The following is a 23309-nucleotide window of genomic DNA, read 5'->3' on the forward strand; positions in this document are numbered from 1 at the left end:
ATGATTACATAAACTACGCACACGTTTAACGTGATTATTTATCCTAAAAATAATGGGCAACGTATTGCTTTTGACTGCCTACAAATAACTATAAATATAAGGGAGAATCATTCTATGGGTATTTAAAGCTAAATTTTATATTCAAATGTCTGCTTTGATATGGCAATATGTGAGAAGCATGAAATATAAAATTGAAGTTGAATTCAATTATAATTTTATGAACATACGTATATTCAAGGTTTATTTTGACAATATATGTACCTAGAATCTTGTAATTTAAAGTGGAGTGTCACAGTTAATGTATAAAGTTCTCGTTAAATGAACCTCCGGTGCAAAGTCACTTGTAGCTAACTTAATTAGCAGACCAGGGGCTTTTTTTTGCTTCAATTTCATACATTTAGGCTCCTTCTCTATAGAAGAAGGTTTTTATCAACATCTTTGGTTATTATACACAAAATGCCCATCTGCATCATACATGTCTTCATGCTGTAAAATAAACATAATATGCTCATTTCACCTTTGATTTTCTATCAATTCCAATGTTTCAAATTTTATTTTCTCAAACCATACAAAAAGTGGACACACTATCCGTGCATTAACCCATCGATATATTCTCATATATATCAAAGTATGAATCATTATCCCTTCTCTATTCATAAAACATATTCAAATAAGGTTTCCATACACTACTTATAAAGAAGATAAAATATTACCCGACCTAAAAACTAAAGACAAATATTTCAGATTTCGACAAGTAACTACTAACAGTGAGCTTTGAGGTTTATTGTTTACATTATTTTCAATGAATTCAGGGTGCCCTGGATGGAGTGTTGCGAGGATATCGACAGTCGGGGGCACGTCTAGGACCACATTGCGCTCAGGCCGTGGCCGTTCAAGCTGCCAGGGCTTTGGAGTACCTTCACAGACAACGAGTGATATACCGAGACTTAAAGGTATATTATTATACAATAGACGCATTTACCTGTCTAAATATAATATCATTTAATGCCACATCGAATGACCGGTTATATTCATCTGTTTGAACCCAAATTATAAGTGAATAATGTTTATGACCCGTGATATGATTTTTGAGTACGTAAACAGGTATAAATACTTAATGATAACTTGATTAGTTTTGATAAAGAATGTGTGAGTGATAAACTTCATGCGTTTTCTCATGTCTTTTATGAAAACAGAGGCCAAAAAACATGTGTTATCTTCAATAGATAGCAGCTTGTAGCGCATAAATAAACACATTATTATTATTGCTTCATAATAAATCTGACTCGTGTGGTTACACTTATCATGTACACTGTAACCCTGCTTCTATGTCAATTAATTACTTAGCATTTACTTTACAGACATGGTTACAAAACAACTTAAGTAAACAAGTTAATCAATTATACATTTGATAACATATTTTCGTTAAATCTTGATAGAAGGTCGTCATTAAATTTGGTATAAATGTCTAGTACTTCTGATATCGATACTTATTTAGGTCAAAATAAGTTTCACTAAAAGTGTTATCAACTGCAGATTTTATTACGATTTATACAGATACGTAGATAAAATATCTGTGTGTGAAAAGGAAAGCATGATTAATCTTATTGAAAAATAAGTTAAAAATACTAAATCAATCGTAATTCACATAGTATGTGTAAAAAAGAAAAGGGACGAGTCGAATCAAAGACACTAATAGTAAATTTCACATAGAAACACAGAAGTTACCATGCTAAGTTGTCCAAAACTTAAAACCTTTTTCTTTCACATACAAGTATACTTTAGATATTATTATGAAGCATTTACAGAGTAGTGGACATAGAACCTGTCTTCTAATACGCGGGCCAATGGTTCGAATTTCGCCAGCTAGATCTTAATAGGTTGACCGAATGAATAAGAACTGTTCCTAGTAAAAAAATGTCTGTTAGATATTAACCTCCAATCAAGGTTTTTGTAGTCCGGAAAAGTAATCTTTATTAGATACTTTGTTCTGTCAAAGCCTACTAAAGGTTAGATGTTTCATAAGATATTTTGTTAGCTGTGATATTTGTTTTTATATGGGTAGCCTGCTGTCATCCACTAAATTGACTGACCCCTTTGGGGTTTAGGCCGAAACTGGATTCTGATGGTATTATAACAAGGAGTTGGTTGCAGCGTTGATAAATATTATTGTTATGTTTCATTTAAGTAGTTGTGATATGTGTCAAAAATCAGGCATAAGGTGTGTAACAAACATTTTTACATGCTCTCAAAATTTATAGACCCAAGTATAAAGCCTGGCTGCCATAATTTGCATTGGATTCAGCTAATAATTAGCAGTTATAATTATTGTAAACTACGATGTCTGTCTTGATCTGTAAAATATAAACTGTTAAAGCCAAGTTCTTGTTTATTGAACTCTGACAATTCCACTTTTCTGTTATAGGCTGAGAATGTTCTTGTTTGGGAGATGCCGCCTCCTGTTGGACCCTTCAAAGATCATCCAGGATTAAGAGTCCATATCAAAGTGGCCGATTACGGTAAGAAAAATAATTATATTTGACAAGACTACTCTCAATAGATTGTATTCTAATTTGAATTGCAAATATCTATAATACACCGGGATATATCTATCACGTGCAGGTATCAGCAGATTAACATTGCCATCTGGAACAAAAGGGTTTGGAGGCACCGAAGGCTTCATGGCACCAGAAATCATGCGTTACAATGGGGAAGAAGAGTACACAGAAAAGGTAACAAAATGAACTGTTTTGTGTAAATAATCGATATTGTATGAGGGCTGTGGTTAATCATAAAATATGTTATATTGAACATTGTAGAAGTCAAACCGGATCAAACTTTTTTATATAGGTACCTACTTTTTTTTAAATTGATCGATAATACTTGTGTACTTAGGGCCCTATGCTTAGTCATCTTTTACCTAAATATCGAGGTGTAAGCATTTATGTTGCCGATTTTCGGTTACATAACACCTAACGAATGACAAGTGTCAAATGAATACATATTGTCAAGAAAAATCGAGTAGTTACTCATTTCGGACAGTGCATAATTGAATTGAGTACCAATTATATTACACACACAAAAGACTAGCTGTATTAAAAATATTGTATTACATTTTTCAAACTATCTAAACAAGCTTGAAAGTTTTTGTATGCATGTGTCAACTGATGTAGTATTGCAATCATGGCCCCCACAAGGGGAGGACTTACTGGGCTCTAGCCTGGGGGCCCGAGCTGAGGAGAGGCCCGGTGAGGCGAGTCGACAAGATAAATGAGATAAACACACATCACAAATTTGTTTTAATAGTAAAAACAAGTCGCCTGCGGCACTATTTTCCTTCCTTAGTTTTATTTATATTTATATAGTTGTACGATACAATTTTTAATTCTGTATCGATACTCACAACTCCAATTCAAATGCATGTAAGTATTAAAATACACAAAAAAAAAAAACACTAAATATACACATTAATTTTACTGCGCATACCATTTGGAAAACGCTACTGTAGAGCATCACACTGCCTTTATCCTTAACGATAGGCACGGAGGGCGCCAAAAATCCTAGCCTGGGGGCCCACTTCAGGATGTGGGGGCCATGATTGCAATACAGTGGAACCCCGATCAACCGTTCTCGCATAAATCGTTTTCCCGCACGGATCGTTCATTTTTGAAAGTCCCGCCAAACACCCATAAGAACAATGTTAAATAATCCCACATTAACCGTTCCTCGATTTATCGTTTTCCTCGATCTATTGTCTAAATATTAGGGTCCCGTCACAAATATTATTCCGATTGACCGTTTTTGTTGAATATTTTCCATTTCGCTTTCGTAGAATTGTTCTTTTGACCTTTCAGTCGCGTCGCTTTGTTTGCACAGGTCGGTCGGCGCTCAGGCTTGCCTCGCATCTCGTATCACGAATTTTTATAAGTCGCAACTAAAATGCCCCCCATGAAGAAAACTAGAACTTTAGCTGAGAAACTGAAAATAATTCAAAACGTCAAAATAAATCCAGAAGAAAACAAGTTTTTTTTTTTAAATAAATTATATATCCCGCATTTATCGTTTTTTTCAGGGTCCCTTGAAAACTATAGAATTGGGATTTCACTATAGTTGCGATTCAAGTAGTATTTTTCAAAAGCTAGGGACGGTGCGTGCATTTATTCAAATAAACCACTGATAATAAATCAACCATCAAACTACCATTTAAAGCTTATACTAACCATTAATTTATCATTATTTAAATTATGAAATATCATGATTTGTAAAACAACAGATGTTTCAATCGCCAAAAGTGATGTTGCCATGTTATCTATTGTTTTGCTAAAATATCAACTATGCATAGAATATTTACATTACGTTGACATCTTTGCATTTAGCTCTTACAACTTAGTATGTGCTTATAGTAAAAAAAATATTATTTTAATTTAAATTGTTAAAATCTGAGCATCAGTCATGGTTGCGGTCGGGTTTGAAAGCAGATGTGGAGTTGAATTTGATGTTTTTTTAAAACAACACCACAGTCAACTTAAAACATCTCGGATATAATGTAAAACATTTCATGAAATTGCTGATTATTATGATGATTGAAATGAAATTTATTTCCGTACAGGTGGATTGTTTCTCATTCGGAATGTTCCTGTACGAGCTGTTGACATTGAGGCAACCGTTTGAGGGGCACGAGGCGGTTAAAGAGTGTGTTCTGGAAGGTGGGAGACCCCCTCTCACTCACAAGGTACCATGCCACCTCACCATCCTCATATTTACTGATCGAAATTTATTTAGACTCATGAAAGTTATATTGGAATGTCTTCTCGCACAAAATGTTAATCCATTGAATTATAAATAAATTACTAATAATTTTATTTTATAATAGCTTTTTATATACGTTTTTAAATTTTCTGTTGAATTATTATGCTCAATATGCTCAAACTTATACTTGATATGAAGTAAATAAAAAACAAACAAATTTAGAATACTGAAATATCATTTTGATTTCCATAGTAACGCACATATATAATAATAATTTAGTTGCTAGGACCACCCACTTAGCAACCCATAATAGTAGATTGGATTACGGATTTCTTCCGAAATAACTTTTCATACAAAACAGAATTAACTGAAAATGAATTCAATTCTACTTAAAGATGGCTAAAAGTATTAAAAGAATGCATTGGCATCGTGTTCTGATATATTCTAAAAGTTTCGAATGTCTAGCTAGTCGGGAAGTTAGTTAAAAATCGATTGCAAGATTTGTACCAGATAAACAACCACCGGACAAATAAGAATACGAGCTAATAAAAACGTTGTAAAAAGATATGTTATCTGATATCCTCAAGGAGTTGGGAGTATAACTAGAGCGAGTCATGAACTCTTTATACTACGCACTTGATGACGATTTCTCAGTGTAGTTGAAATGGTAGCCTTAGAAAAATCAACATTTCTTTAAACATGGCAACTACAAATGTTATAACTGCCATTGTTGCCGTTTATTCATAAGTATGTATGACATACACAATTTTTTGTGATTGTTCATGTACTTACCACATTAGCTACATTTATATTATAATGTGAATACTTTCATTCCGGTAGACGTTAAACATGTACGAAATGCATAATTTGGAATGCCTTAGAAACATACCGTTCTGAAAACATATTGGTATAGAGCGGGATTCAAACCCGCATTATTGGATTCCTGTCACGATCAATGTATCGTCGATCCCTATTAAAAAAAGTCGGATCTGAAATTTTGTCATTTTCGGATTATTACTTAAAAGTTATTTAACCGGATAAGTGCCACCAGCGTCCTAGCACGCTTTTCTATTCCGAGAACAGAGGGCCAGCCATGCAAAATGCGCGTGCAAAGACGCTTCACTTGAAACGCAATATATCGGCCGAGGCAATGTTTTGAATAATTCAATCGCATTGCCCATACAGCGACATCTCTTAGGATCATGGTGTAATACTTACATTTGTAATTTTCTATATTATCATCAACGAAACATCAATTTTAAACAAACCTTTCTTTGGTTACCGAAACGCGTCGCTAGTAGGGTTGTGCCACGGATCCGATATTTATCAAATTACTCGCCGGGATTCCCGTTTACTTATAGTAGATGCAATCGAAATTATGGTTCGCTTATGCATACGAGAAACGGGGAATACTGTGATTCCTGAATATACACAAGTACACAATAGCAGTGACACATTTTCGAAAATATGCCAGTTGAATATTCGAAGTCGTATTTGACGTACCTAATTCGGTTTCGCGGCTGAAATATTTTCACTTTATAATTCATTTCAGTAATTTACGGGTACGATTTTGTAATTTTTAAACCTTCGTAATCTGTGTTGTGTGTCGTAATTGTATATTTTATAAGATATTAGTGTCGGGACTTATTTTATTCGCATAGTGTTTAACTTATTTGACTTTTTGTGTTATATCTTTTTATAATAAGTCAAGTTTCTGGGATATTTGAACTTTTTTACATATAAACCTTTTGATCTTCTTTCTAATCAAAATGGAAGGAACACAAAGTTCATCAGAAAATGCCGAGCAGGTCGAAGATTTGATGTACAGGGTTGGCATAACTGTTGAATCGGATGATAGTGATTTTGATGTCGATTTGGATGAAGAGGAACAAGATCCCAGTGCATATGAAGCTGCACAAATTGATGAATCTGTACCGGCTGATGAATCTGTTCCAGTTTTCGAATGGGAAACCGATGATTTTGTCCCCAAAATAAATTCATTTGATAGCTCGAGGTCAGGAGCGGACATAGAAAATGTTGATAGCAGAGAATCGGAGTTTTTCAAGCTGTTCATAACCAGCACGCTTATGAATTTCGTTGCCATGGAAACCAATAAACAATACCAATACGTCAAAAATCACTGCAATGAGTTGAGTTGGAGATTGAAACAATGGGTAGACGTAACAGTAGGAGAATTGTACCTCTTTTTGGCAATATGTCTTTTGATGGCCTGTAATTCGAGAAATAAAATACAAGATCACTGGTCTACAGATATTTTACTATTTTCTCCGATTTACTCAGATACGATGCCCCGCAATAGATTTCAAATCATTCTTCGCATGCTCCACTTTTGTGACAATACGCAACAAATAAGTGGGGACAAGATTTTCAAAATTAGATTCCTAGTGGACTATTTCAAAAAAAAGTTTGCGGAGTGCATGTATCCTTACATGAATGTGTGCATCGATGAAAGTTTGCTACTTTTCAAAGGCAATTTGTCATTTCGCCAGTATATCCCATCAAAAGCAAGCCGTTTTGGCATTAAATTTTTTGTGATATGTGACTGTGCCACCGGATATGTACTGAATTTTATTGTGTACACTGGAAAAACCACCGAATATGTAACACACATGCACATGGGTATTTCAGGAAGTGTAGTCTTGACTCTCATGGAACCATATTTGGACAGGGGACATACCCTGTACGTAGACAATTGGTATACTAGCCCAATTTTGTTCCAAAAACTACATGACCGGAAAACGAATGCTTGCGGCACTGTAAGGAGAAACCGAAAGGGATTGCCAAAGCATACAGAGAAATTGAAAAAAGGAGAAATGAAAGCTTACCACACAGACACTATTTCGGCACAAATCTGGAAAGATAAAAGGGAAGTGTCCATGCTGACGACTCTTCATCCTGCCCAGCTCACCGACACAGGCAAAAGAACGTATCGGAATGAACCGATAATAAAACCGGAATGTGTCCAAGATTACAATAAAAATATGGGTGCAGTTGACAAATCAGACATGGTTTTGTCAAGTGTACACTCGACGCGCAAAACAATGAGGTGGTACAAAAAAATGTTCTTCCATCTAATCGACCTCTCACTGTTGAACAGCCATATACTGTTTTGTCAAAAAACTGGAAAACGTGTACCGTTGGCACAATTTCAATTAGAGGTCATTCGACAATTAATTAACGAATACAAACGTGTTGTGCCTTCCAAATCTTCAGTTAGGAAAAGACATTCAGAATTGCCATCGCGTCTCACAGAGAGGCATTTTATGGCAAAATCACCTCCAAGTGCTAAAAAAGTCAAAACAATGGCAAGATGTGTGGTGTGTTTATCCAGGAAACTTCGAAGAGAATCAAGGTATGAGTGCAAACAGTGCAAAGTGGCTCTTTGCGTTGAACCTTGTTTTGAGACATACCACACGGTAGAAGACTATTATTTTTTTTTTGAATTCGTTATATTTTTATTTGGTTTTAAGACTAAAGTAGCACATTGTAGAATTACTTCTCATACATTATCACGTTCTCATCTTTACTGTGTAAGTGTTGTGACAACCCTGACGTTTTGTGAAACATTAATTGTGATTTATTTGGATAAATAACGGCGTAAATGGACACATCGTGTATTAATTTGGTAAGTCTATATGATATAGTATTAATATAAAGCCAAAAAAAGTATATTTACTAAGGTTTATTTTTTCAAAGAAAATCGCGGCCCTCCGTATATGGCCATACAAATACCTCTTGGCAGAGAACAGGTTAAACACTTTAAACATTTATACCACAATCACAATATTTTTTGTTTGTTTGAAAAATTTTGAGGTACTCGAGTTAAAAATGACGGATCTACCGAGAGTGTCCGAATAACAATGTCGGTTCTTACCAACCGACATTGTTGGCTGGGCGTGGGTGAGCAAGATGCGTCGGATCTGACAGTTGCTGCTATGTTCACCGGACAGACGGATGTTTTTATAAACGTTTAGAAAAGTTTCTATAACCCGTATTTTTATTCATTATGCCAAGCAATAGGTCACAAAGTTTTTGATGAAACATCTTTGATTGCTCGTACTGAAAAATAGCATTTTGCAGATCCGACTTTTTTAATAGGGACCGACGGTATGTAGTAATTATTGCTAAAACTACTATCCATTCATAACAAATATTATGTTTCAGTGTTATTTTAGTAATATATGTACATTTAATTATTTGATATAATTGATTGATTGAGTTGTATTGAATCTAAATAATATTGTGTTTAAATACTTGCAATTTTTGTTGGCGATAACAGGGTGAAGTCTGGTACAAATGAATGTGTAATTTAAAATGACTTGCAGCTAATTGAACCATTAGTCTTGGTATCCATTGTCAGATTCACTTTCATAATATGTTTGAGCTCCATCTATATAGAAAAGGTTTTTGCGTATCCTGGCTTAAGAAGGACCATGTTAAATAAGGTATCTTGGCTTTAAAAAAAATTCATCGGCCACCTATTAAATGCATTTTGTTAGTTACTGTAGACAATCGATAAGACCTTTCTCAAGATGAGGTCTCAAAGTGAAATACACTTTACAAGGTATTTGTCTCTGTCCAATGCAATGTTATGGAGATCACAAAGTGAAACACAGACGGTTGCTCTCTCAACTAGACCATTGTGGGTCGCAAGTCGTTGGATTGCAAAGTTACCAATGTAATTGCATCAATGCATTTCATGAGGCATCGAACCTTAGATACTCTTCCGTTCTGTTCTTTTAAAATAGTCTAATGAAATGATTTCCAATGTGTAATGCAGGAAACACTCTACCCTTGCTACATGCTGGATCTGATGGTGGCATGCTGGTCGGGCCAGCCGGAAATGAGACCGTCCGCCTCTCAGATCGTGTCGATCGCTTCGGCTCCCGAATTCACCCACTTGGCGGACGTGGTATCGCTACATCACTCTGCTGATGTCGCCAATGCCGCTGCCACCCAAGTTTCCAATATAACAGGTTTGCACTTTGATTATTGATTTCACATAGTCATATCATTCTGAATGTCTTATTTTTCCATATATATATATATAAAAAATTACCATTTTTTCTATATATTTTCACAAATTAGTGGTTATATTAATATGGTATTTTTTAGAAGAAACATTTGTTAGTCATTCGACCAACCTATTGGGTTCTTGCTCTGGGTCAAACACAAGTTAAAAACAATGTGTCAATTTTCCATTTGCCTTATCCAAACTTAGGGAAAAGCGGAAACTTTGTCACCTCTCTGCCATTAGGTACTCAACTGTAGGAATGTCATAGCATTATTTATATGTCATTACACGGTATGTATATTTTTGCAGAAGAGGGTGCTTCCGGTTGGGAGTTGTGGGTGCCGAGATGCCGACCGCGTTGCGATGTGCTGGCCGTCGCAAACTCTCGCTGGCTACATTATCACGCGCTTCCAGTTCCCTCCACTGCTTCGCAAGGTATTATATCTATTTTTATTCAGAGTATATACATTTTAATTTGACTACATCATAATATTAAAAGGTTATTGCAGGTGATATTATATTTTATTTATATTTTCAGATCCGTCGGTAGATGAACCCACTCTGCCGACCGTGGTATGTTCCGTTGGAAATACAGTATGGGTCGGAGACTCCATAGGACAAATACATGCCTACAAGTAAGATAAAGTAGATAATAAATAATTAGTCGGGTATAAATTTAGATAATAAATGATTATAGTAGTGATTGGTACTTAAAAAATAAAACTGATGTCTAGTTTTACCGCTAATGATTGCATTTTCGCAAGTCTCTTATTTGAAGTTATGAAAAATTGTTTCTTACTATCTATAACCCAAATAACGGTATTAGTACCTACCGAAACAGGTATTAATGACAATATGAAATTAATGATGGTCTTTTTAAACCAACTATGTGAAGGTTTTGATTTTTAAATATTTCTATAAATAAATATTTAATTGAAGGATATAAATAATGATTTCATTTAGTAATTGGATACACACGAATCGGTGTGCCTATAACCAACAATGAAGAAATTTAACATCTACTTCTATGTATATAAATTTTGAGATAATTTTATTTCGTAAAGTAGAACAATTAGAATCTGTTAAAATCAAATAAAGCTGCTAGTAGTGCATAAAAGATACAAATAAACATTATACTTTTGGGCGAACTGTATCATTGCCAAAGATTTTGGAAACAGAAGGAGCCTTATATTGGTAAACTCCACAAACATTAACATCTGTCATCACTTGCAATTATCATTATTATCATCAGTTGCAATTCTGATTTTCTTACTCACTCAATAGCTGTCATTTTTTATGTCCATTATGATTACTTTACTATGAAGTGTAGTGTTATTGGCTGCTTGTCTACTTGTGTTGGATTGTCTTTTCACCCTACAACTTGGCAAATAAATGTCATAGCAGTAGTGTGAAGTTCTCTGAAAATGAATCTCCAATGTGAAGTCACTTCTAGCTAACTCAATCAGTGAACTAATGATCCTTTTTTTGATTCAATTTATACATCTAAGCTCCACAAAAGAAAAAGGTTTTTTCAACATCTTTTATCATTCCCTTCTTACAAGTTATGTGTTCAAAAATATATTTAAAATATGTTCCCCATCCTCGTGCTAGAGTATAATGATACACATGTACGTTACAGACCTACAAACGTATCTGGAGAATGGCCAAAAATGGAACTACAAACTACCATAGGACGCCATATTGAAAAACGTCATTCGAATGTCAGATTTTGCCAGTTACGAGTCGTGGTTGGGTAGTTTTCGACAGTGGCTCCCCCATCTCATTCTCCAGATAAGTTTGTAGGTCTGTAATAAAAGGGCGAACTGGATGTGATTTTTTTTTTAAATAACATCGCTGGTTTCATTTATATATATGTTTTCAGTTCATCAGACTGTCGACACATATTTTCATACGCTTTGGAGTCAGGGCCGATGACTTGCCGGGTTGCCGCACTTTTGCATCTTCCGTCTCTTTCGAGAGTCGCAGCAGCTCTCTCTAATGGGAGGTAATTCAATCATTGACAGATTATGACGTTATTCTTGTAAACTTAGTGTTAACTTTTATTCCCATTCTTACCAATTTGATTTATTTTATTTCTACAGATTATTTTTACTCGACAATAATGCGACTCCATTGAGCTCAACCGCATGTGAAGGAACATTTGTAATGACAGAATTGGGGGCGGCAACGGCTCTCCACTGCCTTGCTGCATACTGTACCGATGACTTGTAAGTCCATCCTTAACGAGTCAACAATTTAAATTTTAGAAAAGTTAACTGATGTAGTATGGTTTTCTAATTGAGTGGGACCTATCAACTCACACACAATTTTGCCATGTTCAGATAAGTCAATTCATTCTTATCTTATTATTATAATATGTCTCATTTGTACATAGCTATTCTACGAGGGTGGGTCAATAATTCCTTAGAAAAAAGCATTAAAACAGTTTTTATTTTTGTATTTTTTTTTTATTTCTCAACATAATCTCCTTGGAGCTCAATACACTTGGTTAGACGTTTCTCAATTTTTTTTAAACCGTCAGAAAAATAAGTTTTCGGAAGGTCCTCAAAATAAGCATTTGTCCGATCGATGACTTCTTCATTTGAAAAAAAACGTTGTCCACTTAGCCATTTTTTTAAGTTTGGGAAAAGGAAAAAGTCACTGGAGGCTAAATCTGGCGAATACGGTGGGTGGTCGACCAATTCGAACTTCAATTCTTCAATTTTAGTCATTGATCGTAAACATGTGTGAACACGGGCATTGTCCTGATGAATGAGGATATTTTTCCTGTTTAAATGAGGCCGTTTTTCTTCAATTTCGTTTTTTAGCTGGTCCAATAAAGATGCATAATAATCCCCTGTTATTGTTTTTCCTTTTTCCAAATAGTCAACGAAAATAATTCCACGTGCATCCCAAAATACAGTAGCCATAACCTTACCAGCTGATTTTACGGTTTTCGCCTTCTTTGGACATGGTTCGCCTTTCGCAATCCACTGCTTTGACTGTTCTTTCGTCTCGGGAGTATAGTGGTGTATCCATGTTTCATCTACAGTCACAAAGCGACGAAAAAATTCATCCGGATTGCGTTGCATGAGCGACAACAGGGCTTTAGAGGCCACCACCCTATTGCGTTTATTGTCGACTGTGAGCAAACGCGGCACCCATCTTGCAGAAACTTTTTTCATGCCCAATTTGTCATGTAAAATAGAAATGACGCTACCTTTTGAGATCCCTGTAACCTCAATTATCTCACTCAACTTTAATCTTCGGTCACTTAACACCATATCGTGGATTTTATTGATCATTTCTGGTGTAGTCACCTCTACAGGACGTCCTGAGCGTGGTTCATCCTTTGTTGATGTACGACCACGTTTAAATTCATTTAACCAGTTATAAATAGTTGCAAGTGAAGGAGCAGATATGCCGTGAACTAAATCCAACTCATTTTTTATTTCCTTTGCTGTTAACCCTTTTATATTAAAATGTTTAATAACAGCTCTAAACTCAATTTTCTCCATTTTTGTAAACAAGCAAATTTTTTTTTTAAATGTACGAAAATAAAAAACAACAATCCGACCAATCTGATTGAAACTTCGCAGCATACTGAATCGGTAGTGCCGCTGCATGAAAACAAACCGCTTACAGTACTAGTCGCGCCACCTGTCGGCTTTTCTAAGGACTTATTGACCCACCCTCGTATAATATAGATTAACTAAGTACATACTATATACCCTATTCAAAAATAGCAAATCGCCCAATGAGAGTTAATAAAATGTGATGAGTGACTACAGTCGAATTTACACACTCTGTTACTTGAGAAATTTACTAACTGAAAAATGAGCTACTGCCTAATGACTGGAACCTCAGAATATATCCAATCTACAAAAAGGAAGCAAACTCCAATGTGTAAACTACCGACTGAGGTGGTACATAATAGCTTATCTCTCCATCAATGAAATATAGGATCATATCATGATTAACAGACTTATTGTGTAGCATACTACAGATCCTAGGGAAATCTCATAAATTTCACATTGATACCATATATAGAAATATAATCGAAAAGCTTGGATTTTTCTCAAAGCTTGTGAGACTGACAAGTCCTCAACCTAGCCAAAGTAAAGTGTCAGGTTGGGATTCAAAATGTGACGTTAACAATAATTGATATATAAAGGCCTTAGACAAGAAGATTGGGTGTCCAGAACTGGAAGAAAGAGGATTTGGATAGACCTGTATGAGCCACGAGTTAAGACCCACATAGGGTTGTAGCGCCACAAAGACGAAGGTGTATGTATATCTTGGACATCTTCACGGTTCAAATTCCTTGTAGAAATCGTTTGTTTATCATGTGAGAAACAGTAATCACTTTCAGTGCATTAGTTCATGCTTGATTGCTTAGCAGTTTACAAAATATATTATCTGCAATATAATATTACGGTTATAATTTTCTTTTTGTTCTTTGAGCAACTTGTTTACGATGTTGTTATTGCTGTCCAGATAGTAACAGACCAGTTGGCCTTAATCAAAAGTTCAACTGATAAGAGTTTCAAAATTATTTTATTGCAAACTCAGTAAAATGATGATTTGTAATCACACGTGTTTGCAAAATATTTTCTTCATTTATCGCAATAATAAAACAGCAGATATGTTTCTAGATTAATCTACGTTCCACAAGAACACATAAAAATTAATCAAAATGTATCTATGACGCACTGATTAGGTACATAGAAACAGGGTTGAACAATTTTTAATTAGTTTAGCATTACCATTAATTTCATTATTCATTTTAAGTTTTCTTTCTGAATTTCTTCGTCAAAAATGAAGATTACATGCAGCCGTGGAATAAATTTAATTGAGAACATTTTTTCTTTTCATTACACACTTATGAATAGTAAGTATTAGTATAATAGAAAAATATTTACAATAATAATTGAAATTAATACTCCTACCAAGAGTGCTAAGCCAAAAGGTTGTTAAGACATAGTCGGAGAGGTGCCGAGTGAAGGAACGCAATGTAAGTACAGTCAACGATTGTAAACATAATAATCACATTAGCCCTGCACACTAGAAGAAATCGCATCTGCGCATGTTCAAGGTTACATTGTTCCACTATAACGCCCTTTTCAAAATCATAGGATTCAAGTAGAAGACAAAAGTAGGAGTGATTCCCTAATAGTCATTTCATATGGGTCCACTCAGATTCTGATAGTTGGTAATAGAACAATGGATTTTTTAGGGTCAGTTTAATATCAATTTGTTCCGATTAGATCAATGGTCCACAACCTATTTGACAGAAGCGCCGCAGTGGGTGCAAGTGTTGAAAAATAATGATATATTTATACCCACTACACTAGACATACATTTTAATTATTTTTAATTTAATAGTTACATATCAGATACTGATTATGGGCCGGGGGTTGTGCATCACTGGTTTAGATATTTAGATACATTATAAATTTAATATGACTGAAACAATGTATGGCTTTCAGTTGTGAGCTATGGTGCGGTGGTTCTCCAGGAGGGGGAGTCTCCGTGTACAGGCTGGTGGGAGGGCAGGGCAAGGGAAAGGACGGAATGGAAATGGGGGTGGGAGCAGGAAGTGTGGCGAACGTTACAGAGCTTCCCTCTCCGTCTCCTCCGACATCTTCGTCGGCACGTGTCCTGCATGCTGTTGCTCAACACAACACCGTTTGCACTTATGTCTATCCAGGTAAAACTAATATATCCAAATTTCCATTTTATTCCGTCATCTTTCTGAATCAAATTATTTTACCTGACCAAATGAAACTATTGAAAAACGATTTAATTACTTTAAACCTAATTATGTCAGTACTGCAAGAATGTTGCTTAGTCTTTATAGATTTAACACAATACAATACCACGACCCCAACTAAGTCGGTGAGAAACAATTTTGCTATCTAGAATTATATAAATGCGACATCAATCAATATATAAATAATTACAAGATAAAAAGAACTTTTTAAATACGTTTTTAAATTTTCTGTTGAATTATTATGCTCAATATGCTCAAAAATGTACTTGATATTATGAAGTAAATAAAAAACAAACAAATATAGAATACTTACTGAAATGTCATTTTGACATTTCATTTTGATTTCCATAGTAACGTACGTATATATTAATAATTTAGTTGCTAGGACCACCCCCTTAGCAACCAATAATAGTCTTTTACTTTTTATGGATTTTTCTGAAATAACTTTCCATACAAAACGGAATTAACTGAAAATGAATTCAATTCTGCTTAAAGATGGCTAAAAGTATTAAAAGAATGCATTGGCATCGTGTTCTGATATATTCTAAAAGTTTTAAATGTCTAGCTAGTCGGGAAGTTAGTTAAAAATCGATTGCAAGATTTGTACTGGACAAACAACCACCGGACAAACAAGAATACGTGCTAATAATAACGTTGTAAAACCGGTCCTCTTCTTTTACATTTAATACAAACACGTCATATTTAAGTCATTTTCTATTATTATAGGTTGCGTAATTTACCAATGGGATGCGGAACAGAAGACTTTATTAGCTCGTTTGGATTGCTCCAAACTTGTACCTTGCTCTGAAAGCCTTCGATCCATTTCTATTGAGGAACATCTCAGTCCTGGAAGGTGTCAGGTAAATATTCCAAAAACAAATCAACAGTCCTGTAGACATTTTATTTAATGGCCATAATGAAAATGGTTCTATGAACACATTTTAGATATTGTATTTTAATTTTTCTTTTCTAGGTGACTTCATTAGCCGTTTTGAATGATGATGTGTATATAGGCACCACTTGGGGTTGCATAATTATTGCAGAAAGAGAAACCCTAAGACCCGTTACAATATTCAGACCCTACGAAGAAGAGGTAATCTATTTTTAATGTTTTATAAAATATTGTATCTTCATGTCTTCATATTGCATTATAATAATTCGAGGGCTTAGTGTCAAACAACACTATCTACAAAAGTGCAACTTTACAGGAAAGCCAAAAATCGTTATTTTAGATTCTTGTTACTCAACAAGGAAAATGTTTATTTAAAACCTAATGTTAATATTTTATGATTTATTGTGTATTGTACATGTATCTTGCTTATGATGATGTTAAAATTTATAGGGATAGTTTTTAAAACATAAGAAAACAAGGGTTACTTATGTAATTAGCGTTAAACTTTACTAACGATTTAATAAGAAATTAGAAAAAATTGACATATAGCCGTAAATGTAAAATAACATTATCTCAAAAAAAAAAACACTTTTTTGTAGATAACGTCTGACTTTAAACACTCGAACTAAGCTAAAAATTATTTACATTGTATTCTAGTTTATGTGAGTTTTATACTATTGCAACTCACAAGATTTGAGAATGTTATGTATGTTTAATATAATAGAATTTTACATTCTCAAATCTTGTGAATTATTCGTTGATTAAAGAAATGGTTTATTAAACCTTCCATAATAATATGTTCATTTTGATTTCAGGTTCGAGCTATTATACCGTTACCAGCTTATAAAGTGAATTCCCATGACGGCTCAGAGAATCAATCCAGAGATGGCGAGCATGATGACACTCCTCTGATTGCGACTATCGGACGAGGCTATCGGAGTTTACTTTCTAGATACACGGATCTACAGAGTCAAGTGAGTGTTGTTTACGTTATAAATAAATCATTATCAATAATTTGCAACAAAAATAGAAATGATAAATCAATAATATTATCAGTCTCTCTCTTATCAGACACTCCTTTGTCTGCCGGCAATTTATATTAATATTTTGTTTACAGTTTCATTTCAACAATATCCAGTGGCTGTCAACCTACATGAATATGTTTTTTTATTATTTCAGTCAATTTCAACGCCATCTTCGAATGGATCTGGCAGTATGCACTGTTTGTTATGGCGAGCTGAATATTGGGCAGCCAATTGATCTCCAATGTATGATGTCAATCTAGACGGTTTAACAAAATTTTTGCTCAGGAATCACTTCGCTTACCCTTGACACCTGACCAAAATTAATTTTTTCATTTTTATTTCACACTCCAAATGCATTGAAAATTTAAATTAGCAGTTACCAGTAAGTGTAGATAATTCATATTATGGTGTATATTTGTATGTCAAATTAATCTTATTGAAGACATCTTTTCTGTTAACTTCTAAACATTAAGTCATTTATTTTATTAACAACTTTAACTCAACCTCATTGATTTCATATTCAAATGATACATCTTTTTTCTAATGTATTATTAAACATTGAATCTAGGTATAATCTATACATAATTTTATGTATTGCTGGTTTGAAATATCACTGATATTGACATTTTACAGATTTAATACCTTGTATTTTTGTCTTTTATCTTTACAAATTATAAATATATTATATACTTGTATATATATTTGTATATATATTTGTATGTATTTGCCACAATCACAAACTACTAATGTTGGCAATTTGGTTATGAATTTTAATGGTTTTCGAAATTTTTGTATGGAAATTAATATCCATTAATATATATGCTCCACCTTAAGCTACAGCCCCTACACCCATAGAATTTACTGCATAAATGCAACAAGCAGCGGGAAACTGTGGTGACTTGCAGTGTCTACAGTCTGCTGCAAGTTACTACTTTAATTGCATAGCTATAGCCGAGGAGGGGACATGGACTAAGAAAGAGAAGCAAGAAGAATATGTTTGCTTCTGTAACAAAATTGTGATACATATAATCAAAAAATATTTGGGTAGTTCTGTACAATTTTATTCTAGACAACGAAAATCTAATAGTTTATGTATCTTTATTCCAATTTTAGCTTATACAATGGAAACTCAATTTTACGTGCCCAGAATTCATGTTTTCCTGCAATTTGTGTCTATAATACGTATTCAAAATTCAATTAAAATTTTAAAAAACATTTATTTTAAATACAATTACAATTACATAATGTATGTACATAAATGCACAACATATTATCTTTTTATAAATACGCCTGCCGTGTTCATGGCCAATATTACAGCACGGTTGATTTAGTGCTAAGGTATATGCGCATTCCTTTTTTATAGGCACAACCAGCGCTCGAAATGGAAAAGTTTACGAACCGGAGCGCTCGACAAATTTTCTGAAGATATTTATCCCTTTCGCTGCGAGCCATTTTCGCGGGAATTTATTTTCAGTCAAGTGATCTGTTAAAACGGTCACTACAGCTAAAACAGATCGATTCCAAAATTAAAAAATAGATTACTAGATGAACTATATATCAGTTATTCCAAATGCACCAAGAAATAAACTATATTCGTTACATTCTCACTAAAATAAATCGAAGAAAGTGAAGACGCTAAAAAATATCTAAGCTTTGACCGCGCGTTCAAAATGGCGGCCGTCCACTCTTCACATAGACGGTTTCAACACATACTACCGAGCAATTCGCCGCGTTTGTATTTGTCATACACAGGGCTGTGTTGAGTACATGCTGCCGTAGTTGGTTACGGTCTATGACAGATATATTACTAAATCACTTGTGGAATAATCAGTGGGTTATCGCTTATCGCATTTAGTAAGTCGTAAACTCAAATTTTATTACCGTTTCAAATTCTGAACCTATATTTATTTTCGTCGCCATAAAATAATGTGATCCACTTATTCATTAGGATGTTTTGGAGAATAAAACACTAAAAATAATTACCGCACTGCTAAAATATTAATATAATATAATTTATGAGGCGCCGTCGGCTTTTTCATTGTACAAAGGGCCTGTCGAATAATCGCCAGGCATAATATGAGCATGTGAACAGAGCTAACACAGTTTCGTGGCACATATAAATTTAAATTATTACCCATTATAATAATGTAAATATCAAATATGGAACAATGAACAAATCCAAACAAATTTACTGGAGAGCTGTGCATCGATAAAATATTTTCCAGCATTATTTCTTCGATAATATTATGTGGTAGTGACATTTTGGTGGGTGAAATAATTATTTCACTTATATTTATAATGACAAAAAATACTAAAAACAAATCTTCAAAATGTTTCTATCGAGATCACAAATCACTAAGAAAAAATACATAACACTAACGTAATCATAATAATTAATTAAAAGGTAAATAAAAATATTATCGATGCACACTTTTCGATGCATGACCAATGTTTTGTTTTGATAACCCTGGTGACGCAACTAGTACACCCGTCTTCGCAATGGCGCGCGATTCAAACGACTGAATAACGAGTGTTCTTTTCAAAAATATATTTCCTTGTGTTTTACTTGACATTTTTATGATCTGTTGCCTGATATGTCTACCTAAAGGTTTGAACTAATTTTTAAAGCATATTATCCACAAGTGTCTCTTCTAGTTTGGTCAAAAATACGAGATAAAGTCTATGGCATGTTTACATGCCATACGCAGTCTAAGGGTTAAATAGTCATCTAATCGAATGTGTATTTTATAAAAATAAGTGTGTCAGATTTTCTATTCTATGTCCTATCTAGCTCAGACGGCCAACATATTTTTTCCACGAGACGGAGCGATAATTTTACAAATTTCACGAGCCGGAAGGGCGCTCTGGTGCGTTGCGTTCCATTTCGAGCCCTGGGCACAACTGCAGTGTACAATAGCAAGTTTATACAACACAGTTGGTGGGCAATCTTTCACTTTTTTTACTTTAGCCGGGATGAGCACATAGTATTTGTCATTCTTCATTTGGCTCGAATATTATAAAATTTGTTTAGTTGTTTTGTGTTGAACACATATATTAAGTATTACATCGAGAGCCTAAAAACCTATTTTACTTGCATTGATGACGTACAATACGAAATCTTCAAATCAATTTATAATATTGAAAAAGTTTTATATAAACAAACCAAAAATAAGTACCAACCAGACCAATTTGAATGATTTCCAATAAAAGAATATTTACAGGCGAACCTCGACTCTCGTATGTAATGGGTTCCTGAAAATGTGTACGAAAGTAGAGCAATGTTAAAAAAACATCAAAATGTGTACGAAGGTGCGGGAAGTGGAGGAGAGAAGGGCGATTGCGTGGTTTTTGCATTTTCAATAAAAATTTAAATTTTAGAACATACGAAAGTCCAGAACCGCCTGTATTTTAAAAAAATATTTTTTCAAATTATTTAATTTTGATTTACATTTTCCTTCTATTTGTTTTTTTTTTATAGACTATTCAAAAGTGTATAATCGGGTTTTACTGTAATTTACGTCAGCTGAATGCAGAACTATTCTAACTCACATTTGAAATATTTTGCAGAAGAGTTTTTTGAAACAGCCTACTTCAGTTATTTATTATTTATATAGACAAGTGTATGCACCATTTTTGTCATCAATATCAATATCATCAATCCTGCTAAAATATGATGTGTACATTTATATCCATAAAGATAATAAATAATTTCAGTAAGATGTTTCAAAAAACTCTCTGAGAAATTTCAAATGTAAGTTAGAATAGTTCTGCATTCAGCTGACGTTTTTAATTATACCCATCCTCTTGTTAAAAAATGCAGCCTTGTTATTCGTATATTTTTGATCTGTGATTATCTACACCATTTTCTTTAAAATCATCTTGAGATTATAATATTTTTCCAGTAATTTTATGCAGATATTTGTGCTAAATATTCTTTAATTTGACTGTACTGTGATCTGATATTCAATTACATAATAACGCAGCTATATTTTAGTATTACATAATATATTATAAGTTACCATTATTTTCATAATATTCGTTTTATTTTACTCTAATACGAGCACAATAATGAATCCCTAGAAATAAAAAATGTTAAGATATTTTTATTGTTATTTTTTCGTGTCGATATACATTACAAATTCTTTACAATATAGCAGTGGCGAAGGGTGGAGATAGGCAGTTAAGATCCGACATAACTAGTGTACACTAAACTTTCAGTCATACGAATTTGTATTCATTGAACTAAGACTACAATGACGTGCAGACAGTGTTGGTTAGTTTTTAAAATTCAATTAAACCCTACCGAAATCAACCCGTGATAGATATTAGTCAAATACTATTCATATATCTATAAAATATCTAAAAGTATTTCATTAAATCATACATAATTTTAGATATTTTATAAACAGAAAAATATTTTTTATCTTTTAGTAACGGCAGGGTATAATTGATTTTTAAAAACTAACCACCACTATCTGCACATTGTAGTCTTGGTTCAATGAAAACAAATACCTACGTAGTATGACAGAAAATTGAGTGTGCACTATTTATGTCGGATCTAAACAGCCTACCTACACTCTACGCCACTGTAATTATAGTAATATACTATAATATCCTAAAATAATATATTTATTATAAACATTATAATAATTAAGTAGGTTTGTTATCTATAATTATCACAAAATTAAGAATACTTTGGGTAAATTATCCATCTCATTTTTATGTTTAATATATTGGTTGTTTTTCAACATTAATATTATGTAGTGATCTTATCTTATTTTTTTTCATTCAGTCATTGTTATTTTTATAATAATCTCGTAAAGGTTAATTTCATATAATAAATCATTTTATTATTAATTATTCTTGACAAACATTTGCATGTTTTCTTGGTCTGACAGATAAGATATCAACTCCTTATCCTCACATATTATGCAGTAAACTGTGAAAGTTTACTCAAAATGAATGTAGTATGATCATTGAAGCTGTGTTTTTTTATATTTTGAATGTTATAAGATTGTTTACTTTGTTTGCCTAATCCAAGATCAATGTGTGATAGTTGAATGAATTCTTGGAAGTAGACCATTAATTAATGATTACTTGTTACATTATTGATGTTTTATATTTTGTCAACTAAACAAATCCATATTCTGAAAATAATATTAATGTATTTAAGCGTCCAAAATTTAATTAACCAGGAATTGGCTAAAATAGTCATGAGAATAATGCGAATTCTAGTCAAATTTTCATCATTATCGTGAGCATTTATTTTTACCTATCATTCTTGAATTGACTTTCCTTGGTGAAAACTAATGTTAACCATAATAAATTTTGCATATTGTGCATTTTGTATGTATATCTATTTGGGATATTTGTATGTATATCTATTTATAATGTGGTTGATTATTTCTTTCCCCTCTAACCTTGTCTGCTGTTATAGAAATAAATATATTATGGTGCCTTGGCGTAAGCAGCAATGCCCTATAATTATGTAAATATTTATTTTTAGAATCATTTGCAGCTGCAAAATTGTATTTTCTATCATATTTTTGAAGAAAAAGCAGCCTTATAAGTGAAATCGTGAAATATCTAATTTTTGGTTTCAGTTACGTAGAAGATTGTTCTCATATTCGGCTTACATACAAATGTATGACAGTAACATTGAATATTATGGAAATGTGTAGTTTTTTCGTTATGAACAATGTGAATATATAGGTATATTATATTTCGTCCAATTATGATGAAGTTCTCTCATAAGAATAATAATTCTTTATAAAAATATATTATTTGAATGCATGGATAGTAGCTTGTAAAATAAATTTAATTATCACTTCTACC

The 23309-nt window shown here is 33.4% G+C and overlaps 1 protein-coding gene across 1 annotated transcript in view; it reads left to right on the top strand.

Annotated features, from left to right (window-relative positions):
- The window catches only part of Lrrk (Leucine-rich repeat kinase), a 100220-nt gene extending 77641 nt beyond the window's left edge, over positions 1-22579 (top strand). Inside the window, exons 40-53 of the mRNA XM_085946759.1 lie at positions 813-953; positions 2426-2519; positions 2623-2732; positions 4610-4732; positions 9551-9746; positions 10094-10219; positions 10323-10419; positions 11667-11789; positions 11887-12012; positions 15274-15494; positions 16284-16417; positions 16531-16650; positions 17265-17423; positions 17629-22579. Coding sequence (XP_085802885.1) covers positions 813-953; positions 2426-2519; positions 2623-2732; positions 4610-4732; positions 9551-9746; positions 10094-10219; positions 10323-10419; positions 11667-11789; positions 11887-12012; positions 15274-15494; positions 16284-16417; positions 16531-16650; positions 17265-17423; positions 17629-17709 — 1851 coding nt within the window. The 3' untranslated portion in view covers positions 17710-22579. The remainder of the gene's footprint in view (positions 1-812; positions 954-2425; positions 2520-2622; positions 2733-4609; positions 4733-9550; positions 9747-10093; positions 10220-10322; positions 10420-11666; positions 11790-11886; positions 12013-15273; positions 15495-16283; positions 16418-16530; positions 16651-17264; positions 17424-17628) is intronic.
- The last annotated feature ends 730 nt before the right edge of the window (positions 22580-23309 follow it).

The sequence above is a fragment of the Rhyacophila brunnea genome, unplaced genomic scaffold, assembly GCF_057557595.1.
Source record: "Rhyacophila brunnea isolate RB1 unplaced genomic scaffold, BYU_Rbru_1.0 scaffold_2, whole genome shotgun sequence".
Taxonomy (NCBI): domain Eukaryota; kingdom Metazoa; phylum Arthropoda; class Insecta; order Trichoptera; family Rhyacophilidae; genus Rhyacophila; species Rhyacophila brunnea.